This window comes from Stegostoma tigrinum, chromosome 14 (genome assembly GCF_030684315.1).
Source record: "Stegostoma tigrinum isolate sSteTig4 chromosome 14, sSteTig4.hap1, whole genome shotgun sequence".
Classification (NCBI taxonomy): Eukaryota; Metazoa; Chordata; class Chondrichthyes; order Orectolobiformes; family Stegostomatidae; genus Stegostoma; species Stegostoma tigrinum.
In genome coordinates this window covers 50,029,236-50,047,413 of record NC_081367.1, presented here as the reverse complement: position 1 = coordinate 50,047,413, position 18,178 = coordinate 50,029,236, and the positions used below count along the sequence as shown (strand labels likewise).

Sequence of the window (18,178 nt, the reverse complement as noted above, 5' to 3'; positions counted from 1 at the left end):
TAACACCAGCGCTTCGTCAGAGGCTCACTGATGATGTTACCTGGAATGGTGACGAAACGTCTGAAAAATAACCTTCCAGCTCAGCGAGCAAACTCTCACCCACAATTAGTGACCATTTGTTAATTATCCTCCTTTTGTGATGTACTCTGATCTTTTGATATTGTTGTGTTTGCTATTACAGTTATCAAGGCCTGTTTAAAAAATATGATGTCCTTCATTTTGGTATTAGCAGCCACAATTTGAAGTATGTTCTTTAGCGTGGATTTGTAAATACCTGTTGGTGGTGGAAAAATTGTTGATTGATTGTTTTCTGCGTTTGATGATGTGGTCCCTGCACTATCATCCATATCAAAATTTGGATAATCATCGGTAACATAATCTGAAATGAAAACGGAAAATGTAAGGTCAGGCAACTGTGCAGGGAGAAGGAAAATGATCACTTCAAGTTGAGAAGTTAAAAACCATTTGGACATGCTTTATGCATTCTGAGTTGATTTCGTGTCTTCAAACAGATGAAAATGTCGATAAAGTTGGAATCAATAGAACCAAATGCATGTTATTTTGCCAAATGAAACTGAGATATACTCAATGTGGAGAATCTATTGTCACAGTTGAATATTCTTATTTGACAGTATGATATGAATGTAGAATTACTGATTTGGAACAGCTTGATGAATAATGCCAATGTATTGACCACTCTGACTTCATGAGCTGACAACTCCACTTCTGGCCTTGTGATTGCAAAAAGGCCATCGATGTTGTTGAATATGGATGTACTGATGACCCATCCTGAGAAGCTCCTGCAGTGAGGTACAGGAACTGACATGATTGCTTTGCAGTAATATAATAAATATCTGTCAGGACATGTACACAAATTCAGCTGGTGGAGTTTAATCCTTAATGCTTTTGAGACTAATTTTGCTCTGACTCATTTGATCCAGATGCTTTGAAAAGCTGTATGGTTTTCAAGGGCAGGTATTTTCATCTCACCTCTGGAATACAACTCATTTGTCTCTGTTTGGAGCAATGCTGAGTGTTCCAGGAAATGAGAACAATGAAAGTGGAAGAACATAGAATCAAAGGTGTGTTTTTATTCACATGAAGTTGTGAGACATTCTGGAGGCAAAAAAATCCAGATTTTGTTCCAAGTGTTGAAGAAATATAGTCAAACAGCAGGTGAATAAGATATTGGCAGATCACCCACCGACCTCAATTTCACTTTCTTTGCTCCAGAATCCCTCAGACCATGGTTAATGAAATCTGTCTATCTCTTCCTTAAATTACATGTCCCAACATCTACCGCTCTCTGGTGTATTGAATTCCACAGATTTGCAACACTTTGACAGGTTTTATTTTCTCCTCACTTCTTTGACATTTGCATAATGGGCAGCACAATGGCTCAGTGGTTAGCACTGCAGCCTCACAGCGCCAGGGGCCTGGGTTCAATTCCTGCCTCGGGTAACTGTCTGTGTGGAGTCTGCACATTCTCCCCGTGTCTGCGTGGGTTTCCTTCGGGTGCTCTGGTTTCCTCCCACAGTCCAAAGAGGTGCAGGTTAGGTGGATTGGCCGTGCTAAATTGCCCGTAGCGTTCAGTGATGTGTGGGTCTGGGTGGGATGCTTCAAGGGGCAGTGTGGAGTTGTTGGGCCAAAGGCCCTGTTTCCACACTGGAGGGAATCTAATCTAAATCTAGGACCTCTCATTCTAGCTTGTACTACATCAGGAAACATGCATTCTAAGATGACTTTATCAGTCTCTTTAATATTGTATTTACATCAAATAGCTCTCCTCTCATTCCTTGACCTTGAGAAGGTGAAGGTTGAGAACGTTCAATGAACCTTCACTGGAAAAATCCCTTGCCTTTAGAATCAGTCTCGTGAACCTCATTGGAACTGCCTCGAATGCATCCAAATCCATGCACAAGTAAATGGTCCAAGAACATATCTAATAGTCCAGGTAGTGTTAGAACATAGAACAGTACAGCACAGAATAGGACCTTCAGCCCACGATGTTGTGCCGACCATTGATCCTGATGTATGCACCCTCAAATTTCTGTGACCATATGCATGTCCAGCAATCTCTTAAATGACCCCAATGACCTTGCTTCCACAACTGCTGCTGGCAACGCATTGCATGCTCTCACAACTCTGTGTAAAGAACCCGCCTCTGACATCCCCTCTATACTTTCCTCCAACCAGCTTAAAACTATGGCCCCTCGTGTTAGCCATTTCTCCCCTGGGAAATAGTCTCTGGCTATCAACTCTATCTATGCCTCTCATTATCTTGTATATCTCAATTAGGTCCCCTCTCCTCCTCCTTTTCTCCAATGAAAAAAGTCCGAGCTCAGTCAACCTCTCTTCATAAGATAAGCCCTCCAGTCCAGGCAGCATCCTGGTAAACCTCCTCTGAACCCTCTCCAAAGCAACCACATCTTTCCTATAATAGGGCGACCAGAACTGGACGCAGTATTCCAAGTGCGGTCTAACCAAAGTTTTATAGAGCTGCAACAAGATCTCACGACTCTTAAACTCAATCCCCCTGTTAATGAAAGCCAAAACACCATATGCTTTCTTAACAACCCTGTCCACTTGGGTGGCCATTTTAAGGGATCTATGTATCTGCACACCAAGATCCCTCTGTTCCTCCACACTGCCAAGAATCCTATCCTTAATCCTGTACTCAGCTTTCAAATTCGACCTTCCAAAATGCATCACCTCGCATTTATCCAGGTTGAACTCCATCTGCCACCTCCCAGCCCATCTCTGCATCCTGTCAATGTCTCGCTGCAGCCTACCACAGCCCTCTATACTGTCAACGACACCTCCAACCTTCGTGTCGTCTGCAAACTTGCTGACCCATCCTTCAATCCCCTCATCCAAGTCATTAATAAAAATTACAAACAGTAGAGGCCCAAGGACAGAGCCCTGTGGAACCCCACTCACCACTGACTTCCAGGCAGAATATTTTCCTTCTACTACCACTCGCTGCCTTCTGTTGGCCAGCCAATTCTGTATCCAGACAGCTTAGTTCCCCTGCATCCCATTCCTCCTGACCTTCTGAATGAGCTTACCATGGGGAACTTTATCAAATGCCTTGCTGAAGTCCATATACACCACATCCACAGCTCGACCCTCATCAACTTTTCTAGTCACATCCTCAAAGAACTCGATAAGGTTTGTGAGGCATGATCTGCCCCTCACAAAGCCGTGTTGACTGCATTTAATCAAGCCATGCTCTTCCAAATGGTCATAAATCCTATCCCTCAGAATCCTTTCCAACACCTTGCAGACAACAGACGTGAAACTTAGTGGTCTGTAATTGCCCGGGATTTCCCTATTTCCTTTCTTGAAGAGAGGAATTACATTTGCCTCTCTCCAGTCCTCAGGTACGACTCCAGTGGAGAGCAAGGATGCAAAGATGCTCGCAAGTGGCGAAGCAATTGCATTTCTCACTTCCCAAAGCAGCCGAGGACAAATCTGGTCCGGGCCTGGTGACTTGTCATCTTAATGTTTGACAAAATTTTCAGCACATCAGCTTCCTCTATCTCTATCCATTCCAGCATGCACACCTGCTCTTCAAAGGTTTCATTCACTACAAAGTTCGTTTCTTTCGTAAAGACAGAAGCAAAAAACTCATTTAGGGCTTCCCCTACCTCCTCAGACTCCACACACAAGTTCCCTATGCTATCCCTGATCGGCTCTACTCTTTCTTTGACCATTCTCTTATTCCTCACATAAGTGTAAAATGCCTTTGTGTTTTCCCTGATTCCTTCTGCCAAGCCTTTCTCGTGACCCCTCCTGGCTCTCCTCAGACCATTTTTGAGCTCCTTCCTTGCCTGCGTGTAATCCTCTCTAGCTGAACTTGACCCTAGCTTCCTCCACCTTATGCAAGCTGCCTTCTTCCCTTTCACAAGAAGCTCCACCGCTCTCGTCATCCAAGGTTCCTTTATCTTACCCCTTCTTGCCTGTTTCAGAGGGACATATTTATTCATCACTCGCAACAATTGTTCCTTAAACAGTCTCCATATGTCTATAGTGCCCTTACCATGGAACAATTGCTCCCAGTCCATGCTTCCTAACTCATGTCTAATCGCATCATAGTTTCCTCTTCCCCAATTAAATATCCTCCCATTTTGCCTAATCCTCTCCTTCTCCATAGCTATGTAGAATGTGAGGCAGTTATGGTCACTATCACCAAAATGCTCTCCCACCACAAGATCTGATAGCTGCCCCGGCTCGTTTCCGAGCACCAAGTCTAGAATGGCCTCTCCCCTCGTCGGCCTGTCAACGTACTGCATTAGGAAACCCTCCTGAACACACCTTACAAAAACAGCTCCATTCAAATCTTCTGCTCGAAGGAGGTTCCAATCAATATTAGGAAAGTTAAAGTCACCCATTACAACAACCCTACTACGTCCACACTTTTCCAAAATCTGCCGACCTATGCTTTCTTCAATCTCCCTGCTGCTATTGGGGGGGGCCTGTAGTAAACCCCTAACGAGGTGACTACTCCCTTGCTGTTCCTAATTTCCACCCATACTGACTCGGTAGGCAGATCTTCCTCGACAATGGAAGCTTCTGTAGCTGTGATACCCTCTCTGATTAGTAGTGCTACACCCCCTCCTCTTTGTCCCCCCCTCCCTATTCTTTTTAAATGCTCTCAACCCTGGAACATCCAGCAACCATTCCTGCCCATGAGAAACCCATGTCTCTGTTATGGCCACAACATCATAGCACCAGGTACTGATCCATGCTCTAAGTTCATCACTTTTATTCCTGATACTCCTTGCGTTAAAGCAAACACACTTTAACTGATCCCTTGGTTCCTTCCCAGGAAAATCTTTCCCACTAGCTGGTCTACCTCTTGCTACTGCCTCACCTGCATCAACGCTCACCTCCGGCATACAGCTCAGGTTCCCACGCCCCTGCCATACTAGTTTAAATCCTCTCGAACTACTCGAGCAAACCTTCCACCCAGGACATCGGTCCCCTTCCAGTTCAGATGCAATCCGTCCTTCTTGTACAGGTCCCACCTTCCCCAGAAGGCATCCTAATTATCTACATATCTGAAGCCCTCCCTCCTACACCAGCTGCGCAGCCACATGTTAAGCTGCGCCCGCTCCCTGTTCCTCGCCTCGCTATCTCGTGGCACCGGTAGTAAACTAGAGAACACTACTCTGTTCGTCCTGCTTTGCAGCTTCCATCCTAACTCCCTGAAATCACTTTTTATATCCTCAATCCTATTTCTGACTATATCATTAGTGCCAATATGTAACACGATTTCTGGCTGTTCGCCCTCCCCTTTTAGAACCTTATACACCCGATCGGTGTTGTTGAAAGAATGTTTTGGCTGCTCACAGTGGGGTAATATTAATAAATGAATACTGTCATATCACTTGAACTCAGGGATAAACCACGGGATGCACACATTACTAGGAATGCACTATTGACTACCATGTAGTGGGTGAGAATGAGAGATTCAAATATGTGGGAAAATAGCTGAATACAGAAACCATAGTGCTGTAATATCTGTGGATTCAATTGCCTCGATATTAAGTGAGATACCCACAGTGCAAAAGGAGCTGATGACTGAAAATTCCTAAAATGTAATCAAGTGAAATTTATTAGCAATCATTTGACCAGCCCAACAAGAGAGATACAGTTCTCGATAGATTTGATGCAGCCTGGCCTGCTGTGTTCCTCCACCTCCACACTGTGTTATCTCTCACACCACCATCAGCAGTTCTTTCTACCTCTGAGCTACAGTTCTAGGTTTAGTTTCAGAACTCAGGTTGGCCAGGTGGCTTAACAAATACTGAGTGACCATAACAGAAACGGTCAAAATACAATTAGATTACACACAATTCTGATAGACTGATGTCAAATTTACAATTTCTGGAAGGCAAATTTTCTAAAGCTATGCAATGTTCACCTTTCAGCACAGAAGTAGTTTACAGAATAACAGGAACGGTGTTTTTGCAAACAATTTACTTATCATTCCATGAATGCACGAAGACAAAAATTGTGAGTGGGACTTAGACTATCACAAGGGCATCTTTACTTTGTAAGATGTTGTCCAAATTCAGTTCACAAATGAATCTGGGAAACTGAGTTTGAATTACAAGAGGCATTTGTCTGACAAAGAAGTCACCACCTTCTGCATCTCTCAGCATCGTGTGGCCTCAAGAATATAGTGTAGCCTGAGGGATGTTGTTCAGTACATTTGCACACAAAGCCCCTTCGTTCAGTTCTTCTAATGATATAAATATGAGAATTACGTAAGGAATATTCAGATTCATTGGTTTCATTCCCTGTCCATCAAAGTGATGGTACTGCTAAGCACTGCTTATGTCACAGAGAGATGAATCCTAATTAGGGGGAAAGCTGCCCTGTTAAAATCTGCAACATACACTTTGCAGAGTTATAGAATGAGCGAGTTTAAATTTTAAGAGCTTTTCATAGGGATGCTGCATCATTTACCGAAGTTGAATTCACTATGGGAAAAAGATTATACTTTCTAGTCCTTGAACTATTAATTTTGTAATTGAATTCCTATCAAATGTATATTGAATGTATAGTTATCATTTTTTCACAAATTTTGAAAAATGTTCAGCCCTTATCATCTCTATCCTAGCTTGAAATCCTCCCATTGAGGGGGGCACTGATCAGAGCTCCTAGTCGGACCCTTGAAGTAGCTGAGATTTGGTAACCTGTCTACAACTTGTCAAAAAAAATCTGTCCTGTGGATTGTAAAATTCTCAGCTGCTCCCTGCCCTCCAGGAATAGTCAGGTCAACTCTTCAGAACCATTCAGTTATTGGTTCGTTCTGTCTTCCTCATGTAGCAGGGAGAGCTTCAATTGCGGAGCATGTCTGTTTCAGAATAGCATGTGAAAGTGTCGAGGATTATTTCTAATTTATTTTGTTCAACACCAATCTGATTGACAGTTGCTGACTGTTGTCACAGCTCCTGAGGTTAACGTTTTTGGAGAATTAGTGACCAGCGAGTTTTGAGAAGATTTGTAGCTCAGGTTGAGGTTCTGGGTGTGAGTTTGCTTGCTGAGCTGGAAGGTTTGTTTTCAGACGTTTCGTCACCATTTTAGGTAACATCATCAGTGAGCCTCCGACGAAGCGCTGGTGTTATGTCCCGCTTTCTATATATCTGGTTAGGTTTCCTTGGGTTGGTGATGTCATTTCCTGCGTTGGTGATGTCATTTCCTGTTCTTTTTCTCAGGGGTGGTAGATTGGCTCCAATCTGCTTGCAGATACCAACACTTACCAACAGGTGGCGATAGACCGGACCCCACAACTGGAGAACCGAATTACAGCTTTACTCAAAAAACTTCAAAAATCTGGAGAATTAAACAAGAGAGACTTCCAAAAAATGAAACCAGCTGGATCTAACACACCACGTTTCTATGGACTACCAAAACTTCACAAACCAGGAGCCCCCCTCAGACCCATAGTGTCGCTACCTGGAACACCAACCTACAGACTAGCCAAGGAACTACACCAAAGACTAAAACACCTAGTAAAAGACTCCCACCACTCCATTCGCTCCACCCAAGAATTCCTGAACACCAAACACACCAAGATAGAAGAGGATGAAATAATGGTCTCCTTTGACGTAACAGCCGTGTTCACATCCATCAACATCAACCTGGCCAAAGAAACACTGATGACACTATTAGAAGAACAGAAGACACATACACCAGACACCACCAACCTCATCAGCAAGGACAACATCATCAAGCTAGTGGACCTATGCCTCACCACCCACTTCACTTTCAATAACAAAACCTACAGACAAACCAACGGTACACCCATGGGATCTCCGATATCAGGGTTCTTAGCAGAGGCAGTAATGCAGAGACTCGAACAAACAGCTCTGCCAATCATCCAGCCCAAACTTTGGGTCAGCTATGTGGATGACACCTTTGTCATCACTAAACAAAACAAATTAGAGGAAACATTCAAGACCATCAAATAATACCCTTTACTGGCATAACATTCACAAAAGAGGAGGAAAACAACAACAAACTGCCATTCCTAGATGTCACAGTAGAGCGAACAGCCAATGGGGAACTTCAAACCAGCGTCTACAGGAAAACAACATACACGGACCAAATACCGAACTACAGGAGCAACCATCCCAACACCCACAAACGAAGCTGCATTAGAACATTATTCCAATGAGCCACCACACACTGCAGCACAAAGGAACTACGCAGAGCAGAGGAAAATCACCTATACAGCGTATTAAAAAAGAATGGGTACCCTATGAACACAGTCCGCCGATTCCTCAGCAATAAACCCAAACAAACAGACAAAACGGGCTCAGAAACCATAACCACTCTCCCCTACATCAAAGACATTTCCAAAATGACTGCCAGACTACTCGGACCTCTTGGCATCAGGGTAGTCCACAAACCCACCAACACACTAAAACAGCAGCTAGTGAACTGAAATACGGACAACAAACAAAACGAACGTCATCTACAAAATACCTTGCAAGAACTGTGACAAACACTACATTGGGCAAACTGGCAGAAAGCTAGCCACCAGGATACATGAACATCAACTAGCCACAAAACGACATGACCCACTATCACTCGTATCCTCACATACAGATGAGAAAGGACACCACTTTGATTGGGACAACACATCCATCCTAGGACAAGCCAAACAGAGACACGCACGAGAATTCCTAGAAGCATGGCATTCCAGCCGGAACTCCATCAACAAACACTTTGATTTGGAGCCAATCTACCATCCCTGAGAAAAAGAACAGGAAATGACATCACCAACCCAAGGAAACCTAACCAGATAAATAGAAAGCAGGACATAACACCAGCGCTTCGTCAGAGGCTCACTGATGATGTTACCTGGAATGGTGACGAAACGTCTGAAAAATAACCTTCCAGCTCAGCGAGCAAACTCTCACCCACAATTAGTGACCATTTGTTAATTATCCTCCTTTTGTGATGTACTCTGATCTTTTGATATTGTTGTGTTTGCTATTACAGTTATCAAGGCCTGTTTAAAAAATATGATGTCCTTCATTTTGGTATTAGCAGCCACAATTTGAAGTATGTTCTTTAGCGTGGATTTGTAAATACCTGTTGGTGGTGGAAAAATTGTTGATTGATTGTTTTCTGCGTTTGATGATGTGGTCCCTGCACTATCATCCATATCAAAATTTGGATAATCATCGGTAACATAATCTGAAATGAAAACGGAAAATGTAAGGTCAGGCAACTGTGCAGGGAGAAGGAAAATGATCACTTCAAGTTGAGAAGTTAAAAACCATTTGGACATGCTTTATGCATTCTGAGTTGATTTCGTGTCTTCAAACAGATGAAAATGTCGATAAAGTTGGAATCAATAGAACCAAATGCATGTTATTTTGCCAAATGAAACTGAGATATACTCAATGTGGAGAATCTATTGTCACAGTTGAATATTCTTATTTGACAGTATGATATGAATGTAGAATTACTGATTTGGAACAGCTTGATGAATAATGCCAATGTATTGACCACTCTGACTTCATGAGCTGACAACTCCACTTCTGGCCTTGTGATTGCAAAAAGGCCATCGATGTTGTTGAATATGGATGTACTGATGACCCATCCTGAGAAGCTCCTGCAGTGAGGTACAGGAACTGACATGATTGCTTTGCAGTAATATAATAAATATCTGTCAGGACATGTACACAAATTCAGCTGGTGGAGTTTAATCCTTAATGCTTTTGAGACTAATTTTGCTCTGACTCATTTGATCCAGATGCTTTGAAAAGCTGTATGGTTTTCAAGGGCAGGTATTTTCATCTCACCTCTGGAATACAACTCATTTGTCTCTGTTTGGAGCAATGCTGAGTGTTCCAGGAAATGAGAACAATGAAAGTGGAAGAACATAGAATCAAAGGTGTGTTTTTATTCACATGAAGTTGTGAGACATTCTGGAGGCAAAAAAATCCAGATTTTGTTCCAAGTGTTGAAGAAATATAGTCAAACAGCAGGTGAATAAGATATTGGCAGATCACCCACCGACCTCAATTTCACTTTCTTTGCTCCAGAATCCCTCAGACCATGGTTAATGAAATCTGTCTATCTCTTCCTTAAATTACATGTCCCAACATCTACCGCTCTCTGGTGTATTGAATTCCACAGATTTGCAACACTTTGACAGGTTTTATTTTCTCCTCACTTCTTTGACATTTGCATAATGGGCAGCACAATGGCTCAGTGGTTAGCACTGCAGCCTCACAGCGCCAGGGGCCTGGGTTCAATTCCTGCCTCGGGTAACTGTCTGTGTGGAGTCTGCACATTCTCCCCGTGTCTGCGTGGGTTTCCTTCGGGTGCTCTGGTTTCCTCCCACAGTCCAAAGAGGTGCAGGTTAGGTGGATTGGCCGTGCTAAATTGCCCGTAGCGTTCAGTGATGTGTGGGTCTGGGTGGGATGCTTCAAGGGGCAGTGTGGAGTTGTTGGGCCAAAGGCCCTGTTTCCACACTGGAGGGAATCTAATCTAAATCTAGGACCTCTCATTCTAGCTTGTACTACATCAGGAAACATGCATTCTAAGATGACTTTATCAGTCTCTTTAATATTGTATTTACATCAAATAGCTCTCCTCTCATTCCTTGACCTTGAGAAGGTGAAGGTTGAGAACGTTCAATGAACCTTCACTGGAAAAATCCCTTGCCTTTAGAATCAGTCTCGTGAACCTCATTGGAACTGCCTCGAATGCATCCAAATCCATGCACAAGTAAATGGTCCAAGAACATATCTAATAGTCCAGGTAGTGTTAGAACATAGAACAGTACAGCACAGAATAGGACCTTCAGCCCACGATGTTGTGCCGACCATTGATCCTGATGTATGCACCCTCAAATTTCTGTGACCATATGCATGTCCAGCAATCTCTTAAATGACCCCAATGACCTTGCTTCCACAACTGCTGCTGGCAACGCATTGCATGCTCTCACAACTCTGTGTAAAGAACCCGCCTCTGACATCCCCTCTATACTTTCCTCCAACCAGCTTAAAACTATGGCCCCTCGTGTTAGCCATTTCTCCCCTGGGAAATAGTCTCTGGCTATCAACTCTATCTATGCCTCTCATTATCTTGTATATCTCAATTAGGTCCCCTCTCCTCCTCCTTTTCTCCAATGAAAAAAGTCCGAGCTCAGTCAACCTCTCTTCATAAGATAAGCCCTCCAGTCCAGGCAGCATCCTGGTAAACCTCCTCTGAACCCTCTCCAAAGCAACCACATCTTTCCTATAATAGGGCGACCAGAACTGGACGCAGTATTCCAAGTGCGGTCTAACCAAAGTTTTATAGAGCTGCAACAAGATCTCACGACTCTTAAACTCAATCCCCCTGTTAATGAAAGCCAAAACACCATATGCTTTCTTAACAACCCTGTCCACTTGGGTGGCCATTTTAAGGGATCTATGTATCTGCACACCAAGATCCCTCTGTTCCTCCACACTGCCAAGAATCCTATCCTTAATCCTGTACTCAGCTTTCAAATTCGACCTTCCAAAATGCATCACCTCGCATTTATCCAGGTTGAACTCCATCTGCCACCTCCCAGCCCATCTCTGCATCCTGTCAATGTCTCGCTGCAGCCTACCACAGCCCTCTATACTGTCAACGACACCTCCAACCTTCGTGTCGTCTGCAAACTTGCTGACCCATCCTTCAATCCCCTCATCCAAGTCATTAATAAAAATTACAAACAGTAGAGGCCCAAGGACAGAGCCCTGTGGAACCCCACTCACCACTGACTTCCAGGCAGAATATTTTCCTTCTACTACCACTCGCTGCCTTCTGTTGGCCAGCCAATTCTGTATCCAGACAGCTTAGTTCCCCTGCATCCCATTCCTCCTGACCTTCTGAATGAGCTTACCATGGGGAACTTTATCAAATGCCTTGCTGAAGTCCATATACACCACATCCACAGCTCGACCCTCATCAACTTTTCTAGTCACATCCTCAAAGAACTCGATAAGGTTTGTGAGGCATGATCTGCCCCTCACAAAGCCGTGTTGACTGCATTTAATCAAGCCATGCTCTTCCAAATGGTCATAAATCCTATCCCTCAGAATCCTTTCCAACACCTTGCAGACAACAGACGTGAAACTTAGTGGTCTGTAATTGCCCGGGATTTCCCTATTTCCTTTCTTGAAGAGAGGAATTACATTTGCCTCTCTCCAGTCCTCAGGTACGACTCCAGTGGAGAGCAAGGATGCAAAGATGCTCGCAAGTGGCGAAGCAATTGCATTTCTCACTTCCCAAAGCAGCCGAGGACAAATCTGGTCCGGGCCTGGTGACTTGTCATCTTAATGTTTGACAAAATTTTCAGCACATCAGCTTCCTCTATCTCTATCCATTCCAGCATGCACACCTGCTCTTCAAAGGTTTCATTCACTACAAAGTTCGTTTCTTTCGTAAAGACAGAAGCAAAAAACTCATTTAGGGCTTCCCCTACCTCCTCAGACTCCACACACAAGTTCCCTATGCTATCCCTGATCGGCTCTACTCTTTCTTTGACCATTCTCTTATTCCTCACATAAGTGTAAAATGCCTTTGTGTTTTCCCTGATTCCTTCTGCCAAGCCTTTCTCGTGACCCCTCCTGGCTCTCCTCAGACCATTTTTGAGCTCCTTCCTTGCCTGCGTGTAATCCTCTCTAGCTGAACTTGACCCTAGCTTCCTCCACCTTATGCAAGCTGCCTTCTTCCCTTTCACAAGAAGCTCCACCGCTCTCGTCATCCAAGGTTCCTTTATCTTACCCCTTCTTGCCTGTTTCAGAGGGACATATTTATTCATCACTCGCAACAATTGTTCCTTAAACAGTCTCCATATGTCTATAGTGCCCTTACCATGGAACAATTGCTCCCAGTCCATGCTTCCTAACTCATGTCTAATCGCATCATAGTTTCCTCTTCCCCAATTAAATATCCTCCCATTTTGCCTAATCCTCTCCTTCTCCATAGCTATGTAGAATGTGAGGCAGTTATGGTCACTATCACCAAAATGCTCTCCCACCACAAGATCTGATAGCTGCCCCGGCTCGTTTCCGAGCACCAAGTCTAGAATGGCCTCTCCCCTCGTCGGCCTGTCAACGTACTGCATTAGGAAACCCTCCTGAACACACCTTACAAAAACAGCTCCATTCAAATCTTCTGCTCGAAGGAGGTTCCAATCAATATTAGGAAAGTTAAAGTCACCCATTACAACAACCCTACTACGTCCACACTTTTCCAAAATCTGCCGACCTATGCTTTCTTCAATCTCCCTGCTGCTATTGGGGGGGGCCTGTAGTAAACCCCTAACGAGGTGACTACTCCCTTGCTGTTCCTAATTTCCACCCATACTGACTCGGTAGGCAGATCTTCCTCGACAATGGAAGCTTCTGTAGCTGTGATACCCTCTCTGATTAGTAGTGCTACACCCCCTCCTCTTTGTCCCCCCCTCCCTATTCTTTTTAAATGCTCTCAACCCTGGAACATCCAGCAACCATTCCTGCCCATGAGAAACCCATGTCTCTGTTATGGCCACAACATCATAGCACCAGGTACTGATCCATGCTCTAAGTTCATCACTTTTATTCCTGATACTCCTTGCGTTAAAGCAAACACACTTTAACTGATCCCTTGGTTCCTTCCCAGGAAAATCTTTCCCACTAGCTGGTCTACCTCTTGCTACTGCCTCACCTGCATCAACGCTCACCTCCGGCATACAGCTCAGGTTCCCACGCCCCTGCCATACTAGTTTAAATCCTCTCGAACTACTCGAGCAAACCTTCCACCCAGGACATCGGTCCCCTTCCAGTTCAGATGCAATCCGTCCTTCTTGTACAGGTCCCACCTTCCCCAGAAGGCATCCTAATTATCTACATATCTGAAGCCCTCCCTCCTACACCAGCTGCGCAGCCACATGTTAAGCTGCGCCCGCTCCCTGTTCCTCGCCTCGCTATCTCGTGGCACCGGTAGTAAACTAGAGAACACTACTCTGTTCGTCCTGCTTTGCAGCTTCCATCCTAACTCCCTGAAATCACTTTTTATATCCTCAATCCTATTTCTGACTATATCATTAGTGCCAATATGTAACACGATTTCTGGCTGTTCGCCCTCCCCTTTTAGAACCTTATACACCCGATCGGTGTTGTTGAAAGAATGTTTTGGCTGCTCACAGTGGGGTAATATTAATAAATGAATACTGTCATATCACTTGAACTCAGGGATAAACCACGGGATGCACACATTACTAGGAATGCACTATTGACTACCATGTAGTGGGTGAGAATGAGAGATTCAAATATGTGGGAAAATAGCTGAATACAGAAACCATAGTGCTGTAATATCTGTGGATTCAATTGCCTCGATATTAAGTGAGATACCCACAGTGCAAAAGGAGCTGATGACTGAAAATTCCTAAAATGTAATCAAGTGAAATTTATTAGCAATCATTTGACCAGCCCAACAAGAGAGATACAGTTCTCGATAGATTTGATGCAGCCTGGCCTGCTGTGTTCCTCCACCTCCACACTGTGTTATCTCTCACACCACCATCAGCAGTTCTTTCTACCTCTGAGCTACAGTTCTAGGTTTAGTTTCAGAACTCAGGTTGGCCAGGTGGCTTAACAAATACTGAGTGACCATAACAGAAACGGTCAAAATACAATTAGATTACACACAATTCTGATAGACTGATGTCAAATTTACAATTTCTGGAAGGCAAATTTTCTAAAGCTATGCAATGTTCACCTTTCAGCACAGAAGTAGTTTACAGAATAACAGGAACGGTGTTTTTGCAAACAATTTACTTATCATTCCATGAATGCACGAAGACAAAAATTGTGAGTGGGACTTAGACTATCACAAGGGCATCTTTACTTTGTAAGATGTTGTCCAAATTCAGTTCACAAATGAATCTGGGAAACTGAGTTTGAATTACAAGAGGCATTTGTCTGACAAAGAAGTCACCACCTTCTGCATCTCTCAGCATCGTGTGGCCTCAAGAATATAGTGTAGCCTGAGGGATGTTGTTCAGTACATTTGCACACAAAGCCCCTTCGTTCAGTTCTTCTAATGATATAAATATGAGAATTACGTAAGGAATATTCAGATTCATTGGTTTCATTCCCTGTCCATCAAAGTGATGGTACTGCTAAGCACTGCTTATGTCACAGAGAGATGAATCCTAATTAGGGGGAAAGCTGCCCTGTTAAAATCTGCAACATACACTTTGCAGAGTTATAGAATGAGCGAGTTTAAATTTTAAGAGCTTTTCATAGGGATGCTGCATCATTTACCGAAGTTGAATTCACTATGGGAAAAAGATTATACTTTCTAGTCCTTGAACTATTAATTTTGTAATTGAATTCCTATCAAATGTATATTGAATGTATAGTTATCATTTTTTCACAAATTTTGAAAAATGTTCAGCCCTTATCATCTCTATCCTAGCTTGAAATCCTCCCATTGAGGGGGGCACTGATCAGAGCTCCTAGTCGGACCCTTGAAGTAGCTGAGATTTGGTAACCTGTCTACAACTTGTCAAAAAAAATCTGTCCTGTGGATTGTAAAATTCTCAGCTGCTCCCTGCCCTCCAGGAATAGTCAGGTCAACTCTTCAGAACCATTCAGTTATTGGTTCGTTCTGTCTTCCTCATGTAGCAGGGAGAGCTTCAATTGCGGAGCATGTCTGTTTCAGAATAGCATGTGAAAGTGTCGAGGATTATTTCTAATTTATTTTGTTCAACACCAATCTGATTGACAGTTGCTGACTGTTGTCACAGCTCCTGAGGTTAACGTTTTTGGAGAATTAGTGACCAGCGAGTTTTGAGAAGATTTGTAGCTCAGGTTGAGGTTCTGGGTGTGAGTTTGCTTGCTGAGCTGGAAGGTTTGTTTTCAGACGTTTCGTCACCATTTTAGGTAACATCATCAGTGAGCCTCCGACGAAGCGCTGGTGTTATGTCCCGCTTTCTATATATCTGGTTAGGTTTCCTTGGGTTGGTGATGTCATTTCCTGCGTTGGTGATGTCATTTCCTGTTCTTTTTCTCAGGGGTGGTAGATTGGCTCCAATCTGCTTGCAGATACCAACACTTACCAACAGGTGGCGATAGACCGGACCCCACAACTGGAGAACCGAATTACAGCTTTACTCAAAAAACTTCAAAAATCTGGAGAATTAAACAAGAGAGACTTCCAAAAAATGAAACCAGCTGGATCTAACACACCACGTTTCTATGGACTACCAAAACTTCACAAACCAGGAGCCCCCCTCAGACCCATAGTGTCGCTACCTGGAACACCAACCTACAGACTAGCCAAGGAACTACACCAAAGACTAAAACACCTAGTAAAAGACTCCCACCACTCCATTCGCTCCACCCAAGAATTCCTGAACACCAAACACACCAAGATAGAAGAGGATGAAATAATGGTCTCCTTTGACGTAACAGCCGTGTTCACATCCATCAACATCAACCTGGCCAAAGAAACACTGATGACACTATTAGAAGAACAGAAGACACATACACCAGACACCACCAACCTCATCAGCAAGGACAACATCATCAAGCTAGTGGACCTATGCCTCACCACCCACTTCACTTTCAATAACAAAACCTACAGACAAACCAACGGTACACCCATGGGATCTCCGATATCAGGGTTCTTAGCAGAGGCAGTAATGCAGAGACTCGAACAAACAGCTCTGCCAATCATCCAGCCCAAACTTTGGGTCAGCTATGTGGATGACACCTTTGTCATCACTAAACAAAACAAATTAGAGGAAACATTCAAGACCATCAAATAATACCCTTTACTGGCATAACATTCACAAAAGAGGAGGAAAACAACAACAAACTGCCATTCCTAGATGTCACAGTAGAGCGAACAGCCAATGGGGAACTTCAAACCAGCGTCTACAGGAAAACAACATACACGGACCAAATACCGAACTACAGGAGCAACCATCCCAACACCCACAAACGAAGCTGCATTAGAACATTATTCCAATGAGCCACCACACACTGCAGCACAAAGGAACTACGCAGAGCAGAGGAAAATCACCTATACAGCGTATTAAAAAAGAATGGGTACCCTATGAACACAGTCCGCCGATTCCTCAGCAACAAACCCAAACAAACAGACAAAACGGGCTCAGAAACCATAACCACTCTCCCCTACATCAAAGACATTTCCAAAATGACTGCCAGACTACTCGGACCTCTTGGCATCAGGGTAGTCCACAAACCCACCAACACACTAAAACAGCAGCTAGTGAACTGAAATACGGACAACAAACAAAACGAACGTCATCTACAAAATACCTTGCAAGAACTGTGACAAACACTACATTGGGCAAACTGGCAGAAAGCTAGCCACCAGGATACATGAACATCAACTAGCCACAAAACGACATGACCCACTATCACTCGTATCCTCACATACAGATGAGAAAGGACACCACTTTGATTGGGACAACACATCCATCCTAGGACAAGCCAAACAGAGACACGCACGAGAATTCCTAGAAGCATGGCATTCCAGCCGGAACTCCATCAACAAACACTTTGATTTGGAGCCAATCTACCATCCCTGAGAAAAAGAACAGGAAATGACATCACCAACCCAAGGAAACCTAACCAGATAAATAGAAAGCAGGACATAACACCAGCGCTTCGTCAGAGGCTCACTGATGATGTTACCTGGAATGGTGACGAAACGTCTGAAAAATAACCTTCCAGCTCAGCGAGCAAACTCTCACCCACAATTAGTGACCATTTGTTAATTATCCTCCTTTTGTGATGTACTCTGATCTTTTGATATTGTTGTGTTTGCTATTACAGTTATCAAGGCCTGTTTAAAAAATATGATGTCCTTCATTTTGGTATTAGCAGCCACAATTTGAAGTATGTTCTTTAGCGTGGATTTGTAAATACCTGTTGGTGGTGGAAAAATTGTTGATTGATTGTTTTCTGCGTTTGATGATGTGGTCCCTGCACTATCATCCATATCAAAATTTGGATAATCATCGGTAACATAATCTGAAATGAAAACGGAAAATGTAAGGTCAGGCAACTGTGCAGGGAGAAGGAAAATGATCACTTCAAGTTGAGAAGTTAAAAACCATTTGGACATGCTTTATGCATTCTGAGTTGATTTC

General features: G+C 43.5%; 1 protein-coding gene across 6 annotated transcripts in view; it reads right to left on the bottom strand.

Annotated features, from left to right (window-relative positions):
- Nucleotides 1–18,178, bottom strand: part of LOC125457487 (mucin-4-like) — a 165,982-nt gene that overhangs the window by 110,450 nt on the left and 37,354 nt on the right. For all 6 annotated transcript variants that reach the window (XM_059651135.1, XM_059651134.1, XM_059651137.1 and 3 more), the window contains exons 6-8: nucleotides 17,955–18,059; nucleotides 9,115–9,219; nucleotides 275–379 (exon numbers count right to left, since the gene is read on the bottom strand). In XM_059651135.1, the coding sequence (XP_059507118.1) occupies nucleotides 275–379; nucleotides 9,115–9,219; nucleotides 17,955–18,059 (315 nt within the window). The remainder of the gene's footprint in view (nucleotides 1–274; nucleotides 380–9,114; nucleotides 9,220–17,954; nucleotides 18,060–18,178) is intronic.